Source organism: Gigantopelta aegis, chromosome 10, assembly GCF_016097555.1.
Source record: "Gigantopelta aegis isolate Gae_Host chromosome 10, Gae_host_genome, whole genome shotgun sequence".
NCBI classification, from domain to species: Eukaryota; Metazoa; Mollusca; class Gastropoda; order Neomphalida; family Peltospiridae; genus Gigantopelta; species Gigantopelta aegis.
In genome coordinates this window covers 48,822,691-48,843,163 of record NC_054708.1, presented here as the reverse complement: position 1 = coordinate 48,843,163, position 20,473 = coordinate 48,822,691, and the positions used below count along the sequence as shown (strand labels likewise).

General features: G+C 37.4%; 3 protein-coding genes and 1 long non-coding RNA gene across 4 annotated transcripts in view; 2 read left to right on the top strand and 2 right to left on the bottom strand.

Annotated features, from left to right (window-relative positions):
* Positions 1–1,780: 1,780 nt before the first annotated feature.
* LOC121383459 lies at positions 1,781–8,741 on the top strand. Its single transcript, XR_005959298.1, has 3 exons — positions 1,781–1,892; positions 4,900–4,944; positions 8,632–8,741. It is a non-coding gene; the product is annotated as an uncharacterized LOC121383459 (long non-coding RNA).
* A 723-nt stretch (positions 8,742–9,464) lies between these two features.
* On the top strand, positions 9,465–12,063 carry LOC121382581 (5-hydroxytryptamine receptor 3A-like). The gene is made up of 3 exons (XM_041512072.1): positions 9,465–9,599; positions 10,117–10,474; positions 11,352–12,063. Exons 1-3 carry the CDS (start codon positions 9,510–9,512, stop codon positions 11,777–11,779), a joined length of 876 nt encoding a protein of 291 aa, XP_041368006.1. The 5' UTR covers positions 9,465–9,509; the 3' UTR covers positions 11,780–12,063.
* Positions 12,064–12,512: 449 nt separating this feature from the next.
* LOC121383956 lies at positions 12,513–18,615 on the bottom strand. The gene is made up of 3 exons (XM_041514070.1): positions 17,576–18,615; positions 16,782–16,837; positions 12,513–14,246 (listed from the first exon to the last, which is right to left on the bottom strand). Exons 1-3 carry the CDS (start codon positions 18,613–18,615, stop codon positions 13,255–13,257), a joined length of 2,088 nt encoding a protein of 695 aa, XP_041370004.1. The 3' UTR covers positions 12,513–13,254.
* A 53-nt stretch (positions 18,616–18,668) lies between these two features.
* The window catches only part of LOC121383955 (snRNA-activating protein complex subunit 4-like), a 33,375-nt gene continuing 31,570 nt past the window's right edge, over positions 18,669–20,473 (bottom strand). The window contains exon 20 of the mRNA XM_041514069.1: positions 18,669–19,253. Within this exon, the coding sequence (XP_041370003.1) occupies positions 18,669–19,253 (585 nt within the window). The remainder of the gene's footprint in view (positions 19,254–20,473) is intronic.

The window sequence follows — 20,473 nt, the reverse complement described above, 5'->3', positions numbered from 1 at the left end:
CATACATACATACATACATACATACATACATACATACATGTTTTAAAACAATTTAGAACGTTCATAATCAACTCTGGTGGGGGTTCAAAACAGTTTCTAATAACACGGAGAATTATGATCTACATGTACATTCTTGAGAACTGTTGGAGTGAAATAAAACAGATCGCCTTTTTCTCGGGAATGGATGGGTGAGTGGGGAGGGCAAAAGGGAGAACGGGACAATGACTAGGGATCAAACTTGATAAAATTATATAATAAATTTGTTACAACTTCGGCTAGTGCTTTTTTTTGGTGGGCTAATTTACAAAACCACTTTGTTACAACTTCGGCTAGTGCTTTATTTTGGGGGGCTAGTGGAATTTACAAAACCACTAGCCACGCACTGTAAAATGTTATTCGGTGGGGCTTCTGGCTTGTGGTGGTGTTCTCGGGCATTGACAGACATAGGCGTAGCGGGCAGGCTGGCTTTTGCCCGAATTAAACGGAAATGCCCGAATTTGGATAACAACATTTAATCATATTAACATTGCTACCAAACAGCTATATAGGGTTAAGCGAATCACTACACATTTTTACATGGATTACAACTAATTTTGAGGGTAGAATGATGGAAATACATGGTAAAAAGGTCTATTAGCACAATATGCGCGAATATATCTGTATTATTTTTTGCAGGTTTTGCCCATATTATTCATATTAGCATGACTGACAAACAGCAATATAGGGTTGCAAACCAACCGCCACGCATTTTTACATGGGTTACAATTAATATTTTGGGTAGAATAGTGAAAATTGTTCAGGCCAGCTCATTTTATTTGAATATCTCTATTGCAACCGCCACGCATTTTTTGCCTGAATTCGAGGATTTTCTCCGGGACTGCCAGCTCATTTTATATCCGAATATCTCTATTGTTTTTGCCTGAATTCGAGGATTTTCTCCGGGACTGCCCCCCCCCCCCCCCCCCCCCCCCCCCCCGTACGTTTATGGGAGTTACGCTCCAACACAAAAACAGATCAGGGGTCTAATTCACTAAACTCTCGCAACTTTGCGATCTCGCAGTGCAGTGCTAAAAGACTTGCAAAGAGGATGCTTTGTTGTCTAGCAGAGCCTAAAAGACCTTTGTGAATAAGGCCCCTGGACACATCAGCCGGGAAATGTTGATGATGTGCCCAAGACAGACGTGTTTGGACCTTCAGTGGATGTTAGTACGTGGCAAATGGTTGATTAAAAACCGACCTGAGCGTACTGTGTTGAGCCCTTAACATAACATCTCTTATTGAAAGCTTAGAATAAAGCCACTACGCCCTCTTCTCTTCCACTAACCACTAACAACAACTAACCCAGTGGCTTGGACAGACAGCCCAGATAGTTGAGGTGTGTGTCCAGGACAGCCTGCTTGAACCTTAATTGGATATAAGCACAAAAATAAGTTGAAATGAATGAATAAATGTTGTGACTAGTATAAATAAAGATTATAAGTTGGCTTGTGCCATCCCCACCCTCACCCCCACGCCCACCCACTAAAGACTGGGCCACCCTCCACTAGAGGTCGTGCCATTCCAGTACAGGAGGGATGAAACATCCTGTTACGGATGTCCTAGGGGAGTGGTGGTCCTCCCAGGGACGAGCACCTAAATAGCGGATCGTGGAAGTAATCACAACTTTGCCCAACATCCTTTCGACTCAGCCTTGTGCAGAAATACGACTTTGAAATCGTAATATGGTTCTGTCGTTCAGATGTATGTTTAATTTTGCAGAAGTACGGTGTCAGTATGTGACAAGCGAAACCAGCCTGCGAGCTGCAATTCTGACTGGATACGACACCGATATTCGCCCGTATGCAACAACGTCGGTGACAACAATACTGGGTCTGATGTCTTTAAACACGCTAGTAAGACGTTTTAACCACCAATCAGATTTTAATACGGTACCATCTGCTTTCAAAATTGTTTCTCTTGTTGAACCTAACGATACTATATTATCAACAATATATGATTATGTCTGTATAAATGTTTTAAAAACTTATTTTTTAAATGAATGCAAAAAGAAAAATATAGCCTGTTGGGTGTCCAAGGTATCATTTTTTAATTCTTATGGGTGAGGATGCGTGTGTTTGAATCAGTTAACAATAAAACATATACTAAGTGACATAAATAATGCAATGTATATTTCACGGAATATTTTCTTATAGGAATATCTTAGCATCAAATATTTTAAGCATGCGGGCAAATGATGTATTGATAACAATTTTAAATGAAAACAAATATTGTTCAAATCGGAACAAAATGGAATAAAATATGTTTGAAGCAAAAAACACATGTTTCTGTTCATTGCAATAACACGGTACTGCATATGAAAATATTTGTATACCTGCGTTGCCTGCACTAGGCTCCCTATATAAGCAAAATTTAAGTTGGTACCCTTGGGCATTTTGAAATATTCAAGACGGCTGCCAAAATACAGAACTGGCAATATCTGGGATACTTTACAACTTATGAAGAAACTGTTGATGTCTACAGTGTTGTACGGTCAAGTAATCGATTTTGAACTATCCTCAGCTAATCATCACATCGCTACATCATTTAATCACAAGATTGCCGCCACTATTAACATAAGTTGTACTTTATTGCATTTTACAGTAACTAGGGCACGACTGTGATGTTACTGATTGAGTTTTATGGGTCAAGGAATTCATTTGTAATAGCATCTCGCTAAATGGGATGTTGTATCATCATTTAAATCCAAGATGGTCATGAAAATGGCCGCCAAGTGTAAGAAGTGGCCTTATCTTGCATTATATTTTACCCCAAACAATAATATTTACTTCAAATGCAGAGAAATTGCTTGAATCCGCGATGGCTACCAAAATGGCTGCAAAAACAAATAAATGTTCATAGTATATGCATCACCTGAACCAATTATTTTTAAATCAACTGCTAAGTTTTGAGGGTGTTCGATTAATTCATTAATATTTTAAAATTTACAAGTTATCTGAAACATCCTGTAAAATATTTTTTACGCCAATCACTTTGTTTTAGGGGTGCGCCAATCTATTTTTAACGATCTAGATATAATGTTGCATCATACAGACCAATCTTTAACATTACTATTAGAACTGGGCAAGTTGCAACCTATGATTTAATATTATAACAAAGACTGTGGAATCAGTTTTTAATCATTGCCATTTTCTGTCTCTTGATAATTTATATACATGCTTCATCATTGCATTTCGTTGACCAACATAAACTGTCTCACCAACACTGTAATTAATCAAACATCAACTTTTTTCACCTTAGCATTGCAATTACTTTTATATGTATCCGGTTATACCTATAATATCACTAAAAGTGTACACATATATTCATAAAATGCAAATATTAACAAAAGGATTGCTGCCCAGCAAACAATATTCGGTTTTTAAAATACACCACGCTATGATACATAGTCAAACAGTGCACACCCATAAAAAAAACTTCACCTTAAAGTGAAGTAACACTGGTAATATATCAGCACTGAATAGGTTGCACGATTTCAGACGGTGCTGGTTTCACTCCACATGGAGTAATTACTTGTGGAAGTAATGTGAAGCTTCTTTTTTCACTAACCAGCGTCTGTGGAATCTGAATGCGACAACAAATTATGTAGCATCTCTGGTGACTAATTGCCATCAGCATCCAAGTGCTTATGTTTACGTTTAGACGCTTAAAGCAGAATTTAATGACGTTTGCTTCTGCAACCCTTCATATCATAGCAGCAATATCACAGCCTGAAAACGGCGTGGACCAGCCAACGCTATGTTCACGTTTCTTTGCTGTTACCATCTTTGATTAAAGCAATTATAAAAATATCTGCATTAGAATGTGAATATGAGAATTATATTCCTTTCAGACTAAAACCCTGTATTTGAAGTATAAATTATTGTTTGGGTAAAAGAGGATGTAAGATGTGGACATTCTTTACTCTTGGTGGCCGTTTTCGTGGTTATCTTGGATTTAAATGATAATGCAATATCTCAGTTAGCAAAGTGTTATTAAAAATGAATTTATTAGACCATAAAACTCAATTGCTAACATCAAAATATTTTCCCAGTGAACATAAAATGCGATAATTGCAATTTCAGTGCTCTAACTACTATGGTAGCAGCCATCTTGAATTTAAATGATTTTGTGATGCCTTAATTAGCATCCCGTGACCCTAAAACACCACAACAACCATCAATAGTTTTGTCATAGGTGATAAAATATCCGATATATTGAAAGGTGTGTTTTTGGCAGCCATCTAAAATAATTCAAAATGCTCAAGGGTATCATGTCTGCACCTCTGGGGTGGTGCAAAAACCACAAAGAACAGTTCAGTCAAAAATGAGGGTTTGGCAAACACACATTGTACAAAACTGTAACCATCATTTTCGAGGTACTTTTGGTTTTTTCTACTTGCGCGTAGTTAATATTTCTCGTATTTGACATGACAAAATATGTAATTAATAGCATGCGGTTTCCTCGATATTTTTTACCGGCCTCGGTGGTATGCAGGTTAGGCCATCGGTATACAGGCTAGTAGGTACTGGGTTCGGATCCCAGTCGAGGCATGGGATTTTTAATCCAGATACCGACTCCAAACTCTGAGTGAGTGCTCCGCAAGGCTCAGTGGATAGGTGTAAACCACTTGCACCGACCAGTGATCCATAACTGGTTAAACAAAGGCCATGGTTTGTGCTATCCTGCCTGTGGGAAGCGCAAATAAAAGATCCCTTGCTGCTAATCGGAAAGAGTAGCTCATGTAGTGGCGACAGCGGGTTTCCTCTCAAAATCTGTGTGGTCCTTAACCATATAACCGTAAATAAAATGTGTTGAGTGCGTCGTTAAATAAAACATTTCTTTCTTTCCTCGATATTTTAGGACATGGGTGAACAGAAGATGTCACTAACAGCGTTCTGGTTCACGGTAAGTAGGGTGGCGATGATGGTGGTATATGTGTGCGGGAGCGTACTTTGCTGAGGTTTCTAAAACCTTTCAAGATCAAGATCCACACACTGTTGCATACGCCTCCATTTAATATCTTATATTACCTCAAACAAAATCTCAAAACTGCAATAAATAACTTGTTAATGCTGAATAAAAGGCCGACCATCTTTCCGGAATTTTCATCACGTACTGGGAATTCCGGAATTGATGCTAAACATCCGGATTGTTTTTCAAATTCACTCGAAAAAATTTCTTTAAGCAACTAATTCTTATTAAATTCTACATTCTTAGAAGTAAATATCTTTCTCATTCATTTCAACCTGAGCTCCGTTTTTTCTTGTCGTGTGCCATTACAAAGGCCGCGGGCGTGAGTCTATTGTCAACAGCCGACCAATGAAAATGTCGAGTAAACTGAAGCCATATATACTACTCAAAAGAATTTAAGGGTCAAAAATTTATAACCAAATAAGTTTCAGAGTGTATTAGATTGATGATGTAAACTACACCAATTTTTTTATTTATTGTTCCATATTTACAAAAAACCACAAATAAACGTCACTGTATACAAGAAAGTCACATGACATGCTGTCAAAGTTGAAGGTTGTCAAACATGGATTTTAAGCATTAGAACATTCGTTTAATAGTGTGTGAATCCACCCCTGGCGCGAATACACTCGACACATCGTTGCCTCGTGCTGTTGATCAGACGTCTGAAGAACTCTTGGGGAATGGCCTGCCACTCTGCCATAAGAAGTTGACCCAGATCATGAAGGTTGGCCGGAGGGGCATGGTTATCCCGAACTCTCCTGCCTAATTCGTCCCAGGCGTGCTCTATTGGGGCCAAGTCAGGCGAATATGCTGGCCAATCCATCCTGGCGATACCTTGTTGTCTGAGAAAGTCCGTTACCACCCTGGCGCGGTGGGGTCTGGCATTGTCATCCTGCAGAACTGCCCCGCCGCCAATCTGCTGAAGGCCTGGGAGAACCAACGACCGGATAATCTCATTCAGATAGCGGATTCCATTCAGATTGCCATCCACCACATAGAGGGGGGTCCTGTGGTGGATAGAGATGCCGCCCCACACCATGACGCTGCCACCACCGAACCGGTGACGTTGTCTAACGTTAACGTCAGCGAAGCGCTCCCCAGGACGTCTGTAGACATGAACCCGACCGTCGTTGAACTGGAGACTAAAGCTGGACTCATCAGTGAACATCACTCGACCCCACTGAACACGCTGCCACCCCAGATGAAGCGTGCACCAGTGACGTCTGGCCGTTCTGTGACGTGGTAGGAGTGGTGGTCGAACAGCCTGGCGATGGCAGCGTAGATTATTGGCTCTCAGACGATTGCGTATGGTTTGATCAGACACTCGAGTTCCAGTCGCAGTCTGCAGATTGTCACGTAATCGGCGTGCAGTGGTTGTGCGTTGACGTAGAGCCATATTGGTGATGTAGCGTTCCTCTCTATTTGTAGTGCTTCGGGGTCTTCCCGAACGTGGACGATTTCGAACAGAATTCGTTGCTTGGTACCGTTGCCACAGTCGGCCAACGACACTCTGACTGACACCAAATCTCAGAGCAACATTTCTTTGCGTATTGCCATCCTGAAACCAAGCAATAGCCCTTCCTCGATCTTCGATAGTCAGTTGAAGTCGTACCATTGTCGAATTTGGAGTGTGCACCGTACACGAACGCAAGCTCCAATTATACGGTATTTCAGCATTGGGAACATGGAATACACGTGCAAAGCGTGCAAATGAAGCGCTTTGTGAAAAAGCAAGTTATGGGCACTTAGCAGACCTTTCGCTTTCACCCTAATTTACGTGCAAATGTAAGCATGTTTTCGCCATTAGAACTAGTCGACAGTGTCAATGACAGTGGATTTTAATTCATTTATGGGTTGCTTAGACCCACTTTCGTCAAAATGGAACAATACCATGCGTGACAGTATGGTCTAGCTAATATAATTGACATTCAGAAAATAATGTCGAAAATATCGTCTGACCCTTAAATTCTCTCTATTATGAAACTTTCTTTCTTATTTTTTATACTCGAATAGTTTATGTATTCATTTTAAAGATATTTTAAATATCATAGACTTATGTTCTTACAGGGCAGGCATCGATTCTATGACGATGTATGCAATTTTGCCACCGTGGATGAAAGCATGAAGAACGCTATGATCGTACAAAAACAAAACAAAAAAAACACGAACAGACAATCGTCTTCTTTCCATTGGCTTTCACATGCAACATTTGACTAAATAACATTTGGTCACCACTAATCAATTATATAACGCATCCATGACATTAATATACCTACCGATATACTCATTTGTATTGTCGTTTTGCAAATATATGTCAAACATGACTGTCCCGGACCAGACCACTGGCTATCCAGAGACCTGTCTGAAACCGTAGTGGTATAGGGGCATATTAAAGGAACTCACTCTCTCTCTCTCTCTCTCTCTCAAACATGACATTTTTCGCACTGTTTAAAATTACTTTTATGAAAATAACGTTTTAAATGACACTGTAAATTATAGTTTTGAAAAGGGCGTTCGCGTGCATAAAAATTAAAATATCAGAAAATTCCGGGAAAATATTTCCATTAGGTTGGTCGCCCTGGAATAATATGAAAACATTCAACTTGTTTTCGTTCCATTAAACTAATTATAATAAAGAATCATAAAACCCTTCACTTAAAGGCGCATGTACAGGAAATTGTGTGTGTGTGTGTGTGTGTGGGGGGGGGGGGGGGAGGGAGATTGTATACACCTGAAAAATTTGCTTGGAGGAGGAAAGGCTTCCGATCTTCAAAACTCTACCTTTGCACACGCGCTTGTCATAGGACAAGGTTTTGAATTCTTTTCAACATTGAAAACGACCCTGATATACTTATTGATTACATTACATCAATAAAATTTAACTTGAAAAAATAAATATATAAAACAAAAGTGTTGGAAATCGATTGGAATTTCATCATCGATCAATAGTCATAATCGATTTGCACCAACCGATTAACTTTCGATTCGGTTAAAATTATATGAACACCTTATTAATCATTAGCTATTTGATGTCAAACATTTGGTGATTTTGACATATAGTTTTAGAGAGGAAATCCGCTACAGTTTTCCATTAGTAGCAAGGGATTTTTTTATATGCACCATCCCACAGACAGGATAGCACATACCACGGTCTTTGATATTCCAGTCATGGTGCACTGGCTGAAACGAGAAATAACCTAATGGACCCACCGACGGGGATCGATCCTAAACGGACCGAAGGATTTGAATTATTATAATCATTATTACTGTTATGTCCATGGGGACAGACCCTACAAATTGCAAATGTTACATGCGAAAACTATTCAATTGCTTTTTTCTTTATGTGCACATGAAAAACAACATCAACAACAACCGCAACATATTGACATAAATTTCATAACCTAAACTGGTGGAACAAGTAGTTAATATTTCCTCACACAATCGATTATGACTTTTTATAATCGACCATCACATTAGTAAAGCCTAACCGATAAATTTTCGTCTTTTAGCTTATAAGAAAAACCCCAAGCAAACAAACCATACACTAACTGGTGCAATGACATATAAAACAATTATAATTGTAATACAATAGTTTAACTATTGACCTTTATGTTGTAGTCGTGGAATGATAGCCGTCTCGGGTGGAACCCAGCATCTTACGGTGGCATCACTCAGCTTGTTATAAACCAAGACAAGATTTGGAAGCCACCACTAATTGTGAAAAATGAGTGGGTATCATATATATCTATTATATATACAGTCAAACCCGTCTTAAGCGGTCACACATGGGAGTAAACATTTACTGTGGCCGCTTTATACAGGTATTTTAGCGATTTGGGATCCGATTTAGGTGGCCGCTGATTACAGGTGAATTTACATTATAAATCGTAGTTGCGAGGCGTAGCCCAGTGGCACAACGCTCGCTTGATGCGCGGTCGGTTTGGGATCGATCCCCGTCAGTGGGCCCAGCCAGTGCACCACGACTGATACATCAAAGGCCGTGGTATGTGTTATCCTGTCTATGGGATGGTGCATATAAAAGATCCCTTGCTTCTAATCGAAAAAGAGTAGCCCCTGAAGTGGCGACAGCGGGTTTCGTCTCTCAATATCTGTGTGGTCCTCAACCATATGTCTGACGCCATATAACCGTAAATAAAATGTGTTGAGCGCGTCGTTAAATAAACCATTTACTTCCTATACATGTAGATCCTATGTATAAATATATATAGCTTACACTCTCTACATAAAGGTCACCTTGCTCGCCGATATCACATGTATTATGTACCTATTGTGGGTTTTCTGCACGTTTGATTAGTTAAGTATTATAGATAGCTCAGTAGTCATCAAATGATACAAGCACAGCAAACTGAATTTAACTGAAGATAACGCGAATTATTTTTTCTAACAGAATGAACAAAATTGGAATGGTATCGAAAGCCGTGGTACCTCTCAGAATTATCAACAGCGGCTATGTTATTTGGGTTGCTCCCATCACGATGAACACGATATGCGAGGTGAATGTTCAGAGATACCCATTCGACGACCAGGAGTGCTTGGTGGAACTCTCTACATGGGGATACGCAATGGTAAGGTCAAACTCCTTAAGTTCATTAAGATACACAACGTTTATGAAAACAGGACCCATGTTGCTATTTATGTGTCTGTGAACATAGCTCAAACAGTTGTTTAAGAAGTGTTAAAATTCGATTACTTACGAACATGACAACCATCATGGCGAATTACAGATCTGGCAACATATCACATAGAACATACTCATTATTTTTTACACTATCAGCTGACAGCTGCACAATTTTGAACCTTCACTTTTTTCAAATTCATAAATACACAACGTGGAAGGTATATAGTAATCAATGTAGAATTCTCATAATTATTGTAAAATGTGTTAAGTGCGTCGTTAAATAAAACATTTCTTTCTTTCTTTCATAATTATTGTTTATTTTTACAGAAGAGAACAAATCTAGAGATATTTGACATGAAACAGTTATGGACACGGACGTCTCTGCCATACTAGCCATAGCTAGACCCAGCTTTGGTGTGTTTTGAACCCAAAGTGTAAATCATTTCTTGCATTGTACTTTTCAGAACGAGGTAAATCTCATTGTGCCAAATGATCCACAATTAGATACACGACTGTATGTTCAATCGGGCGAATGGATCTACGTGTCCTTCTCGGTCATCCTGAACAACATTACGGACGATATGAACACATACCGCACCGTGCAGTTCAAGCTCAAGTTCGAGCGTCGCTGGTTGTTCTACAGCCAGTACCTTCTGCTTCCCATCATGATGAACTCCGTGCTGATGATCTCCGTGTTCCTCGTGCCGCTAGACTCGGGGGAGAAGCTGGGCTTCTCCTTGACCGTCCTGCTGTCCTACGTGGTTCTCCTCACCATAGTAACAGACAACCTGCCTCCCATCTCTACCAAGACATCAGTACTGCGTAAGAATTACTTATTTTATTTCATGGTTATCACCACCGGAATTTTACAAAAAAAATATTGAAACAATTCAACTTCCAGCACAATTGTCAACGGTTTCACTTATACGAATTTAGAATTTTTGGAGAATGTCACATACGTATGAATATGTGGACTATAATTAAAAATAATGTATGATGATTACGGTTTTATTGTGTTTTGTACGTATAACATTCCACATGCGTATGAATCAGAATATGTGAACTATACTTCGTGATGATTACGCTTTTATTGTGCTTTGTAGGTACAACATTCCACATACGTATGAATATGTGGACTATAATTAATAGTAGTTCATGACTACGCTTTTATTGCGCTTTGTAGGTATAACATTCCACATACATATGAATACGTGGACTATAATTAATAATAGTTCAGGACAACGCTTTTATTGCGCTTTGTAGATATAACATTTCGCATACGTATGAATATGTGGACTATAATTAATAATAGTTCATGACTACGCTTTTATTGCGCTTTGTAGGTATAACATTCCACGTACGTATGAATATGTGGACTGTAATTAATAATAGTTCATGACGCTTTTATTGCGCTTTGTAGGTATAACATTCCACGTACGTATGAATGTGTGGACTGTAATTAATAATAGTTCATGACTACGCTTTATTGCGCTTTGTAGGCATGTACATTAATGCTGAAATGTTAATGGGGACGTTTAGTGCAATTCTTGTATCATTTAGAATCTGCTTTGTTTTGTGTACATGCCCAGCATTTTACTATGTATCAACTCGGTTATGCTCAATCTCAGCCCTTCTATTATGATTAGTCAGAAATTAATGGTATCGGTAATCTTTGTGGGTGTTTTTGGGGTTTTTTCAGAGATCTACCTCTCGTTCCTGATGATTCTCGGCACAGTTACAACACTGCTAAGTATTTGGGTCTTGACTCTCTACAACAAAGATGAAACACAGCGAATACATTTCTTGTTACAGAAATTTGCAGACTACGTCATTGCGCCAATTACTTGCCTACCTTGTCGAAAGAAAAACACTGTCGCGGATCTTACTTCCAGCGATATAAAACTGCAAGACACGGTTGTTAGAAACGATGATAAAGAAAACATAATGAAAAATCACGAACGTTCCCAAAGGATACCCTCATCAACAAAGAATGTTTTGGGTGCTGAACAAGCCGACAGAATGTCATGCAGAGAATTTGCCATTGTGCTCGACATCTTCCTCTTTAGAGTGTCTGCGTTTAGCTTGTTCCTTCTTACACTGACAATTACGATTTTTTTGGTAACTTAAACCTAGGATTATTTTACAGAGGATGGATTTCTCAAAATCTATTCACTTAAGTACATACAACTAATCGATTTCAATATTATTTGGTACATTACTGGAGTAGTTTTGATTAACCAAGGTTACTCCATCCCTCATGCCATCCTCATCAAGCATTTCGGAGACTTCATCAGTGAATTATTAGGGGCGGCACGTAGCCCAGTGGTAAAGCACTCGCTCAGTGCACGTCAGTCTGGGATCGATCCACATCGGTGGGCCCACTGGGTTATTTCTCGTTCCCACCAGTGTAACACGACTGTTATATCAAAGGTATGTACTACCCTGTCTGTGGAATGGTGCATATAAAAGATCCCTTGCTGCTAATTTAAAAGCGTAGCCCATGACGTGGTGACAGCGGGTTTCCTCTCTCAATATCCGTGTGGTCCTTAATGTCTGATGCCATATAAACGTAAATAAAATGTGTTGAGTGCGTCGTTAAATAAAACATTTCTTTCTTTCTTTCATTAGTGAATCAAGACATGTTTCAAACATTCCTTTGCTTTTAAAATGTCATATTACGACCAAAAACTATTTTTTTGATGGCAGCTGTTTTCCAATCCACGTGTTGAAAAGGCTTGGTGAGTGTACAGATCACACTAATTACCTTAGTGTGTGTTCTCAACACTAAGTCAAAATTTCATATATTTTACTGGATTATATTTAAAAATGCATATAATATCCTTAAAAAATCAGATAAAACTCCCTTTAGTTCATTTAATTTTTACATTAAAAAAAAACTTCCATCATATCTGCAACACAAATAACACCACATTCTGAGCCAACATTTCCACAAATTAACAAATAAATATTTAAGTAACAAATTTAAGGTCATTTTAAAGCAGTGTTTCTAGCTCATTAGAACTACAAGGTAACAACTTCAAACATCTTTTATTTTTTCAAGTTTCCATGATTTTCTCCAATGCACCACTTCGAAATAACTAGGATCACATTAATAAAGATGTCAGCATTGAAATTAGCATTACGCATAGAAATGTTAGTTCATGCAGCTTAATGTAACAATCTTTTCTGGATTTCTCCTTTTAAACATACTGAATCAGCTAGAAGCACTGATCAAAAGTATTGGATATACGTTTGCCTATTTGTTCATAACCAAGTCAGTTAAAATATGATTTTCTGGGCATGCAACATCTAGAACATAAGCTATACATTTCAACAGCCAGCATGTTTTTACTTTTCAGACAGACAGAATAGAGACACGAGATATATTTTTATGTCGTGGACTAGCTTTTTCCTCTCGGAAATGGTGTTGGAAATTATGTGAAAACATAGTCTGTAGGACTGCTTTTCCCTTTAATCTTTAGAAATAAAAATATTCTGAACAATATATTGTTATGATCATTCTGGTGAAACTCCCAGCAAATCACAAGACTGGTAGTTAACTGTTCTTTTATCACAATATTGTTTACTGAAAACAACGTGTATCATTCATTTGCTGCTTTATTCAGGTTATCACTTGATACAACTGTAGCATTTCCAATAGGGCCCTCAAAACTAGCTTTATTCAGGTTATCACTTGATACAACTGTAGCATTTCCAATAGGACCCTCAAAACTAGCTTTATTCAGGTTATCACTTGATACAACTGTAGCATTTCCAACAGGGCCCTCAAAACTAGCTTTATTCAGGTTATCACTTGATACAACTGTAGCATTTCCAATAGGACCCTCAAAACTAGCTTTATTCAGGTTATCACTTGATCCAACTGTAGCATTTCCAATAGGGCCCTTAAAACTATTTGGTGGAAGCTGAGATGGATCATTTAGCAGTCGCAGTGTCTGGATGATGTTTCCATGGATGTCTTTATCAAATGACAGTATCATAGGAACCAAACCTTCAACACTCTGAGCTGGTGCTGTGAGTGACTCCATATTGAAAGCCTGACATGGAAGGATGGGCCGACTGCCTGCTGAAACGGTCGTAGTACATTCAATTTTGGCTTCATTTATATTCTGACTATTCACGGCATCCACATCAACACCACAAGAGCCTGTTTCACTGATGTCTGCCATCTGAGAAAGTTGCTGAGCTGGTTGCTGAAAAGACACCGCCATTGGTGTGTCCTGCTCTTCCATCAGACCAGGATCAGGACCTGCTGAAAGAGTCTCAATTTCCATCTGTTCTTCTGGAATATCATCTGTGGTCAGTGAGGACGTTGTATGCAGGGATTGATGAATTTTCTTGCATTGCACATATTCTTTCATCAGCTTGAATACAGAATTTCTCTTTTTTGGATCAAAGATGCTAGATTTTGAAGCTTTTCGGTCTGCAGTCGTTCGACGTCCATTTATTCGGTCCGAGTATATTTTTTTCTCTTGAGTTTGTGTACGTCCAGAGGTACGCACTGGACTAGTCGGTCTTTGTGAATTGCTTTTTGAACCAACTGGTCTCCCCAAACGTTTCTTCGATTGGACATCTGAAAATAAAATCCTGAGATTGTTAAAGGGACTATCTAAGTTTGCTGCAGTTGTTAAGATGTTTCCGATTAACAAATGTTTTAACAAGTGTAATTACATAGCATAATGATAAAATATTAGTGGCTGTCAGGTAAATTTTCTGATCATCCCAGTGTTTGTATTATATGTCCTTTTATTTCCCAATACATATTTGTTCATATGTACAAAATTATTGGAAGACTAAATCCAGTTTTGCTACTTGCAAGTATTAGGATGATCAGAAACACATTGAATATATGTACTACATATTGATATTCTAAACAAGAAAATATATTTAATATGTAATTTTAGTCATTAAAATATTCTACTAGTCCGAAACATCTTACAATGCAGCAAACTCAGGACAGTCTCTTTAAACAAGATATGAAAAATGGAAGTTCTGCGGTAGTGACATCACAGCACGCCAAATATGATCAAATTATTGAAGAAATGTAAAAATAGTAAACTGTAGTAAGTGGAAGCTTTGTTAAATTTTCTTCATGAAATGGTTAAAATAAACATACCCAATCCTTGTCAAATTAATTAATTTAGTAACCCTAATAATTCTTTGTGTGATTTTTATCTTCTTGTGGCTTGTCAACCGATTTGTACACAAGTTTTTGATCCATTATTTGAATATAATCAGCATTTGATCATGCAAATCTTTAAATAATTTAGCTTTGCTCAACTTTTTCTGAGATGTATATTTTATACTGTCTACAAATCTAGTTTGAAAGATACAGGTGTATGATATTCTTATTAGATAAAAAACACATTATAACTATGTAATACTTTTTCAGTGTTGTGTTAAAATCATGAACCTGATAAAATTCAACAAAATATATACTTGTGTGTGCCTTTTGTTGTATATCCAAGCTATTTTTAAATAAATGTCATAAAAACAAGAAAGTTAAAGTTTGTTTTGTTTAACAACATCACTAGTGCACATTATTTTATTAATCATCGGCTATTGGATGTCTAACATTTGGTCATTTTGACAGTTTTAGAAAGAAAACCCGCTACATTTTTCCTATCGTAGCAAAGGATCTTTTATATGTACCATCCCACAGACAGGATTGCACATACCATGGCCTTTGATATACCAGTTGTGGTGGACTTGCTGGAACGAGAAATAGCCCAATGGGCCCACCAACAGGGATTAATTCTAAACTATAGATGTTTCTTTATTATTATTTATATAATCTTTTTATTTTTCATCATCTTTGTTTATGAGTATATCATGCTGACTTGTATGTGGCAAAGTACATATAAAAGATCCTTTTCTGCTAAAGGAAAAATGTAGCAGATTTTCCTCTGACACAAAAAAAAAATACAAAATGTTTGACACCCAATAGCCTATAATTAATAACTTAATGTGTTCTAATGGTTTCATTAAACAAAACAAACTTTAACATTGTTTATGAACTATTAGTCATAAACATTTTTTTTCAAAGAAATCATTAATAGGCAGCTGCCAGCGATATTCTGCCTCCTATTTAATAAATGTTCATCATTTGTAGTACTGTATTACAAAGCATACATGCCTATTGGGAGAACAAAATGATGGGTTTTTTCATGTGTGCATGTTTATAACCTTGTGATATAAATTTGAAAGCTCATCCCTGACTGGTTAATATTAGCTGGTGGTTAATGTATGGTGTTCATATTTAAGATCCACAAGTAAAATTGTGTTACTGTCACATGGCATTCATAGACTACGGAGACTATGAGATTAAATTTGTTTTGCAGTATCCCAGTTAGTTATTAACATTTCAAAATCTGGTATCCCATCTGAAAATGTAGTATCCCACTTAAATTAAATTCATAAATAAAATGCAGGATTAAAAAAAAATCAACAACATTATATGGTATCCCGGTGGGATACTGGGTTCTTGAAGTCTGGTATCCAAAATTAAATTCTGGTATCCCTGGGATATTGGGATACTATTAATCTTGAACATTGAGACAGTCACCTATAATTTCATCTTCACTAATCACACATCTTAGGAGGGAATGGGAAGTAACTCAGTGTTTAGTTGAAGGTGTTGAAAGTTTTTCGCTAAATAGTTTCCAAACTATTATGAAAGGTTCTCAAGGTGGTCATTTGGTTTAATTAATGTGTAAGCATAAAAATCAGTCTAGAAAGCATTGGTGACGAATGGCTGGCTGAACTTAACCCAGTTCCATGACAGGTGCATCACAGGCACTAGTCGGTGCCATTCAGTCTGCGGAAAACAGTGGTGCAGTTTTATTATGTATAACACTCAAAAGCAGTGCATTAAAGAATTTCTGAAGTGTCATTAAACACATAGTCCTGTTGTCTCACTTTTAAAGGGCAACATATGATTGTTACAGAACCAAGATGTCCACATAAAACATAATAATGTTTCTCATTATTCAAGTTATCATGCTCAGTTAACAATAATATGAATTAACCATACTCTTAAAACATCATGGATAATTTCTCTCTAAGAAGAATCTAGATTATGTGTATACAGATCACATGTAGAACAAACCTTCATTCTCTCTCTGGTCTGACTCGCTATCATGTTTTCTCTTTTTCAATTTAGGTCTGCAACAAACAACGCACAAAAAATATACAAACACAGCAAATCTGGGTGTTGATTTTTTTTTTTTATAATTATAGAAACTTTTTAAAGTGTTTCATTTATACAAGTAAAATGTAGTTACTCTAACTAAAAAGTTTAAGCTGACAAAAAATTATTTTAATTTTAAAAAAATATTGTAATAAAATGTTTGACAAATTTAACATAAAATTAATTCTCCAACCTCAACTCTAATGTTTACCTTGACCAAAAAAAATTTAAAACCCTATTTATAAAGTTACCATATTAAATAAGCAAATCGATCTATTACACTAACAGAAATAGTGTGACCTTAGAGAAGCACTGAATATAAATTATGACAAATCTGTGAGACTATAAATATTTGACACTTACAAGAGTGTTAAAGAAAATGCCTTTTATATGGCGCAGTTAAGATGTCAATATAGATGTTAAGTAAAAATAAATGGAAAACAAAATATCAAAGAATATGCATAATTATATTAATTGCCAGCTGATTTTGGCTGTATTACTTTCCAGTTTTATGTGAAAAAAAAGCACATTTACAAATATTTTACATCATCAAAATAATATACACTTGCTAAGTTTTTGTTTTAATTCAAGCAAAGAATTCAAAAGTTAGCAAATCACACATGCATGAATCATACTAGTAGTTTTATAGTTCTTTGACACAGCAACACTGAATATCCATGAGGTGTCCGGCAAAGTAAATAATTGATCCTTACCTTCCTTTTTTCGCAGTCTTTTTTGGTGATTTAAACACCGGTGTTTTGGAATTCACTGCATTGACATCAGCTGTTGAAGAAGCTGTTTCAGCAGTGTCATCCATATGAGGTACAGAAGTAGAAGCAATGAACGCTGGCCACAAGAAAATGGACTCAAAACGTGACTTCAGGCGCTGGAATTTATCAGTTTTACGAATACCTTGCAGAGGATCTACATCCTGTTTTGGGGCTGAACTGTCTGCATTAAGTTCCAAACTTTGGCTAATCTCATTCCTCTTCTTAGCCTCCTGTTCCCTATTGCACTGAGTGTAAAATGTATTGGCTAACAGCTTCATCTGTCTGTTTTTCAGTAACAACATTCGGTAGCCTCTCAACGTGGAAACACTGGGTGGAAGTGTTCGACAGGTAACTCTTCCCCACTTTGGACGCTTTGTTTTAGCAATATCTTTGTCAATACTATCAGCAGAGGGCCCTGCTTGAGCAGTTGCAGTCAGACCGTTGGTCAGTGATCTCGCATTCATCAAGGTCTGCTCAACGGGAACAGGTCTTTGTGGGTCCTTAAGTATTTTTTGACCACTTCTCCTCGGGAGAAGACCCCAATTAACCTGTAACTTCATTGTCTTCGTGGGAAGGAAGGATTTCTGAAAACCATCACTGGTTTTGTTTGCCTGTGGGCTGAGTCTGATGCTGTTGGCTACGATGACATGCTTGTTGATTTGCTGTTTGCGAGGTCCAGCAACAGGATTACTGTCTGTGTTTTCTGCACATTCTGTGGCTTGTTTGGTGTTGTCACCGGTCTTCAGAGACGTCAGAATAATTACAGAACTTTTCGCATTGCTGTTAGTAGTTGGAAATTTGGTCATTTGTCCGTTAGTTATTATGGTTTCACGCAAGGTATTATCAACAGTTGTCACTGCAATACTATCTGTGTTTTTGTTCCTACCAACAGTCATACTTTCCAAATCACTTTCAACCATTTCAGTTTCTCCATTATCTCTGTCAATCATGATTTCATTTTGAGTATTCTGAACAGTGGACATGTCTTTAGCACTATCAGGAGTGTTTGTCACATAGTTTTCATCTGACAAGTCAGCTACATCTGTACTGGAGGATGTTGTAGCAACGTTAGTGTTCTTGGGGATGTAATGATTGTACTACTAGTTTCCACAGTCCTGTTCATAGTTAACATTTCAACACAATTTTCAACAACAGTGTTTGGTTGGTTACTTTCAACAATGTCTGTAGCCACAGTTATGCCATCAGACCTCTGCACAACTCGGGTGTCATTTCCATCTTTATTTTCCGATGCTGATTTATTTCCATCACCACAATTGTCATCACTGCCAACATCAACCGATGGAACGTTGTCTTCCGATATTGATTTATTTTCATTACCACTATCGTCAAAATCAACGTCAATGGATGGAACTTTATTTTCCGATGTAGATTTATCTCCATCAGCACAATCGCCACCATCGTCAACATCAACATCAATGGCTCGAACGTTGTCTTCACCATCAGCTTTTCCTTCTGTATGTTCACCGATGCCATGACAAATACTGGTTAATATGCTCACATCATTAGTCACTTCAAAGTCAGAATGGTTCTGTGATTTCTTTTGTTCATTAGCCACATTAGCTGCTGTTTTCAAAATCTGCTCTTCATTCACTCCAAGAGCCTATCAAAATAATACCCAATACTGGCTATAGATTTTCAAAACTATCTTTAAGTTAGTGCTATGATATCATAAAACCATCATAAACTACAACTTATGACACATGTCATTTCCCCCTCACCTTGAGTTTTACAATATCGTAGCCCTAAGATAGCTTCTAAAATCTGAACTAAGATTTAAAGTTATTAAAAAAATAAAGACATGAGCAAAATAGTAATTTTAAAAATGCAACCAATATATCCGCACATTATTACCCCGGCGGTCACTCATAACAGGGAAAATATTTTTCATATTTTCTCAGTGAGAAATATTCTGCATTGGTCTAACGAACAATACTATTGGACAATTTGACGCTTACAAACCAATGATTTTGTCGGTATTAAATATGACGTCATCACGATTTGACAAACACACAAAATGACATCATGTAGTTTAAAGAGTTTGCCTTTACGGGTCTCTGTTTTTGGTGTTAAATTAATAACAAAATGTAATTTTAATGCAATTCATTATAGATTTGGAAGCAGAATAAAAAGAACTTGTGCTTTTTAAAATTATCTATGAACGTGATTAAATTACAATGTTATAGTAATTCTCAGAACAGTGCGTAAAGTGGTTTACATCGTTCCTATACAGGTTGGCCTTCGTGCATGTGCGTCGAAAATAAAGGCTTTTAGAGAAAAAATAGCTGAGGTAATAAATAGAATAACAAACTCGGTACCAGTTATTATCAAATTTATGTCCCTTGTGAAATAATTTTCATTTGTCACTCGCTAAAGCTCGTGACAACTGAAAATTATTTCACGAGGGACATAAATTTGATAATAACTGGTAATTCGTCTATTATCCTCTATGTAATTATCCGATACATAAAATGTTTAATTAATAACATTCACAAGAATAGAAAATAAAACAAAACGACAAAATATAAAACAAATGTCAACATAACAGGTGGATTGTTAGAAATGAAAGGGTTACACAGGCCTTTGAAAATCGCAGGGGCGAGGGGAGGCCAGACCCTACACAGAAACCTAAGACCAAATGCCTATGCCCTATGGGCCCAAAACACCATAACCTCCGGCATCCCATTCCACCCCCCCCCCCCACCACCCACTGTGTCCAACTGCAGCTCAATCCAGTCATAGCAATTCACTATTTAGAAAAACCTTTGTCAGAACTTTTATTATTGGTGTCACTAGGAGAGTGACACCTTGATTGCGAGAACG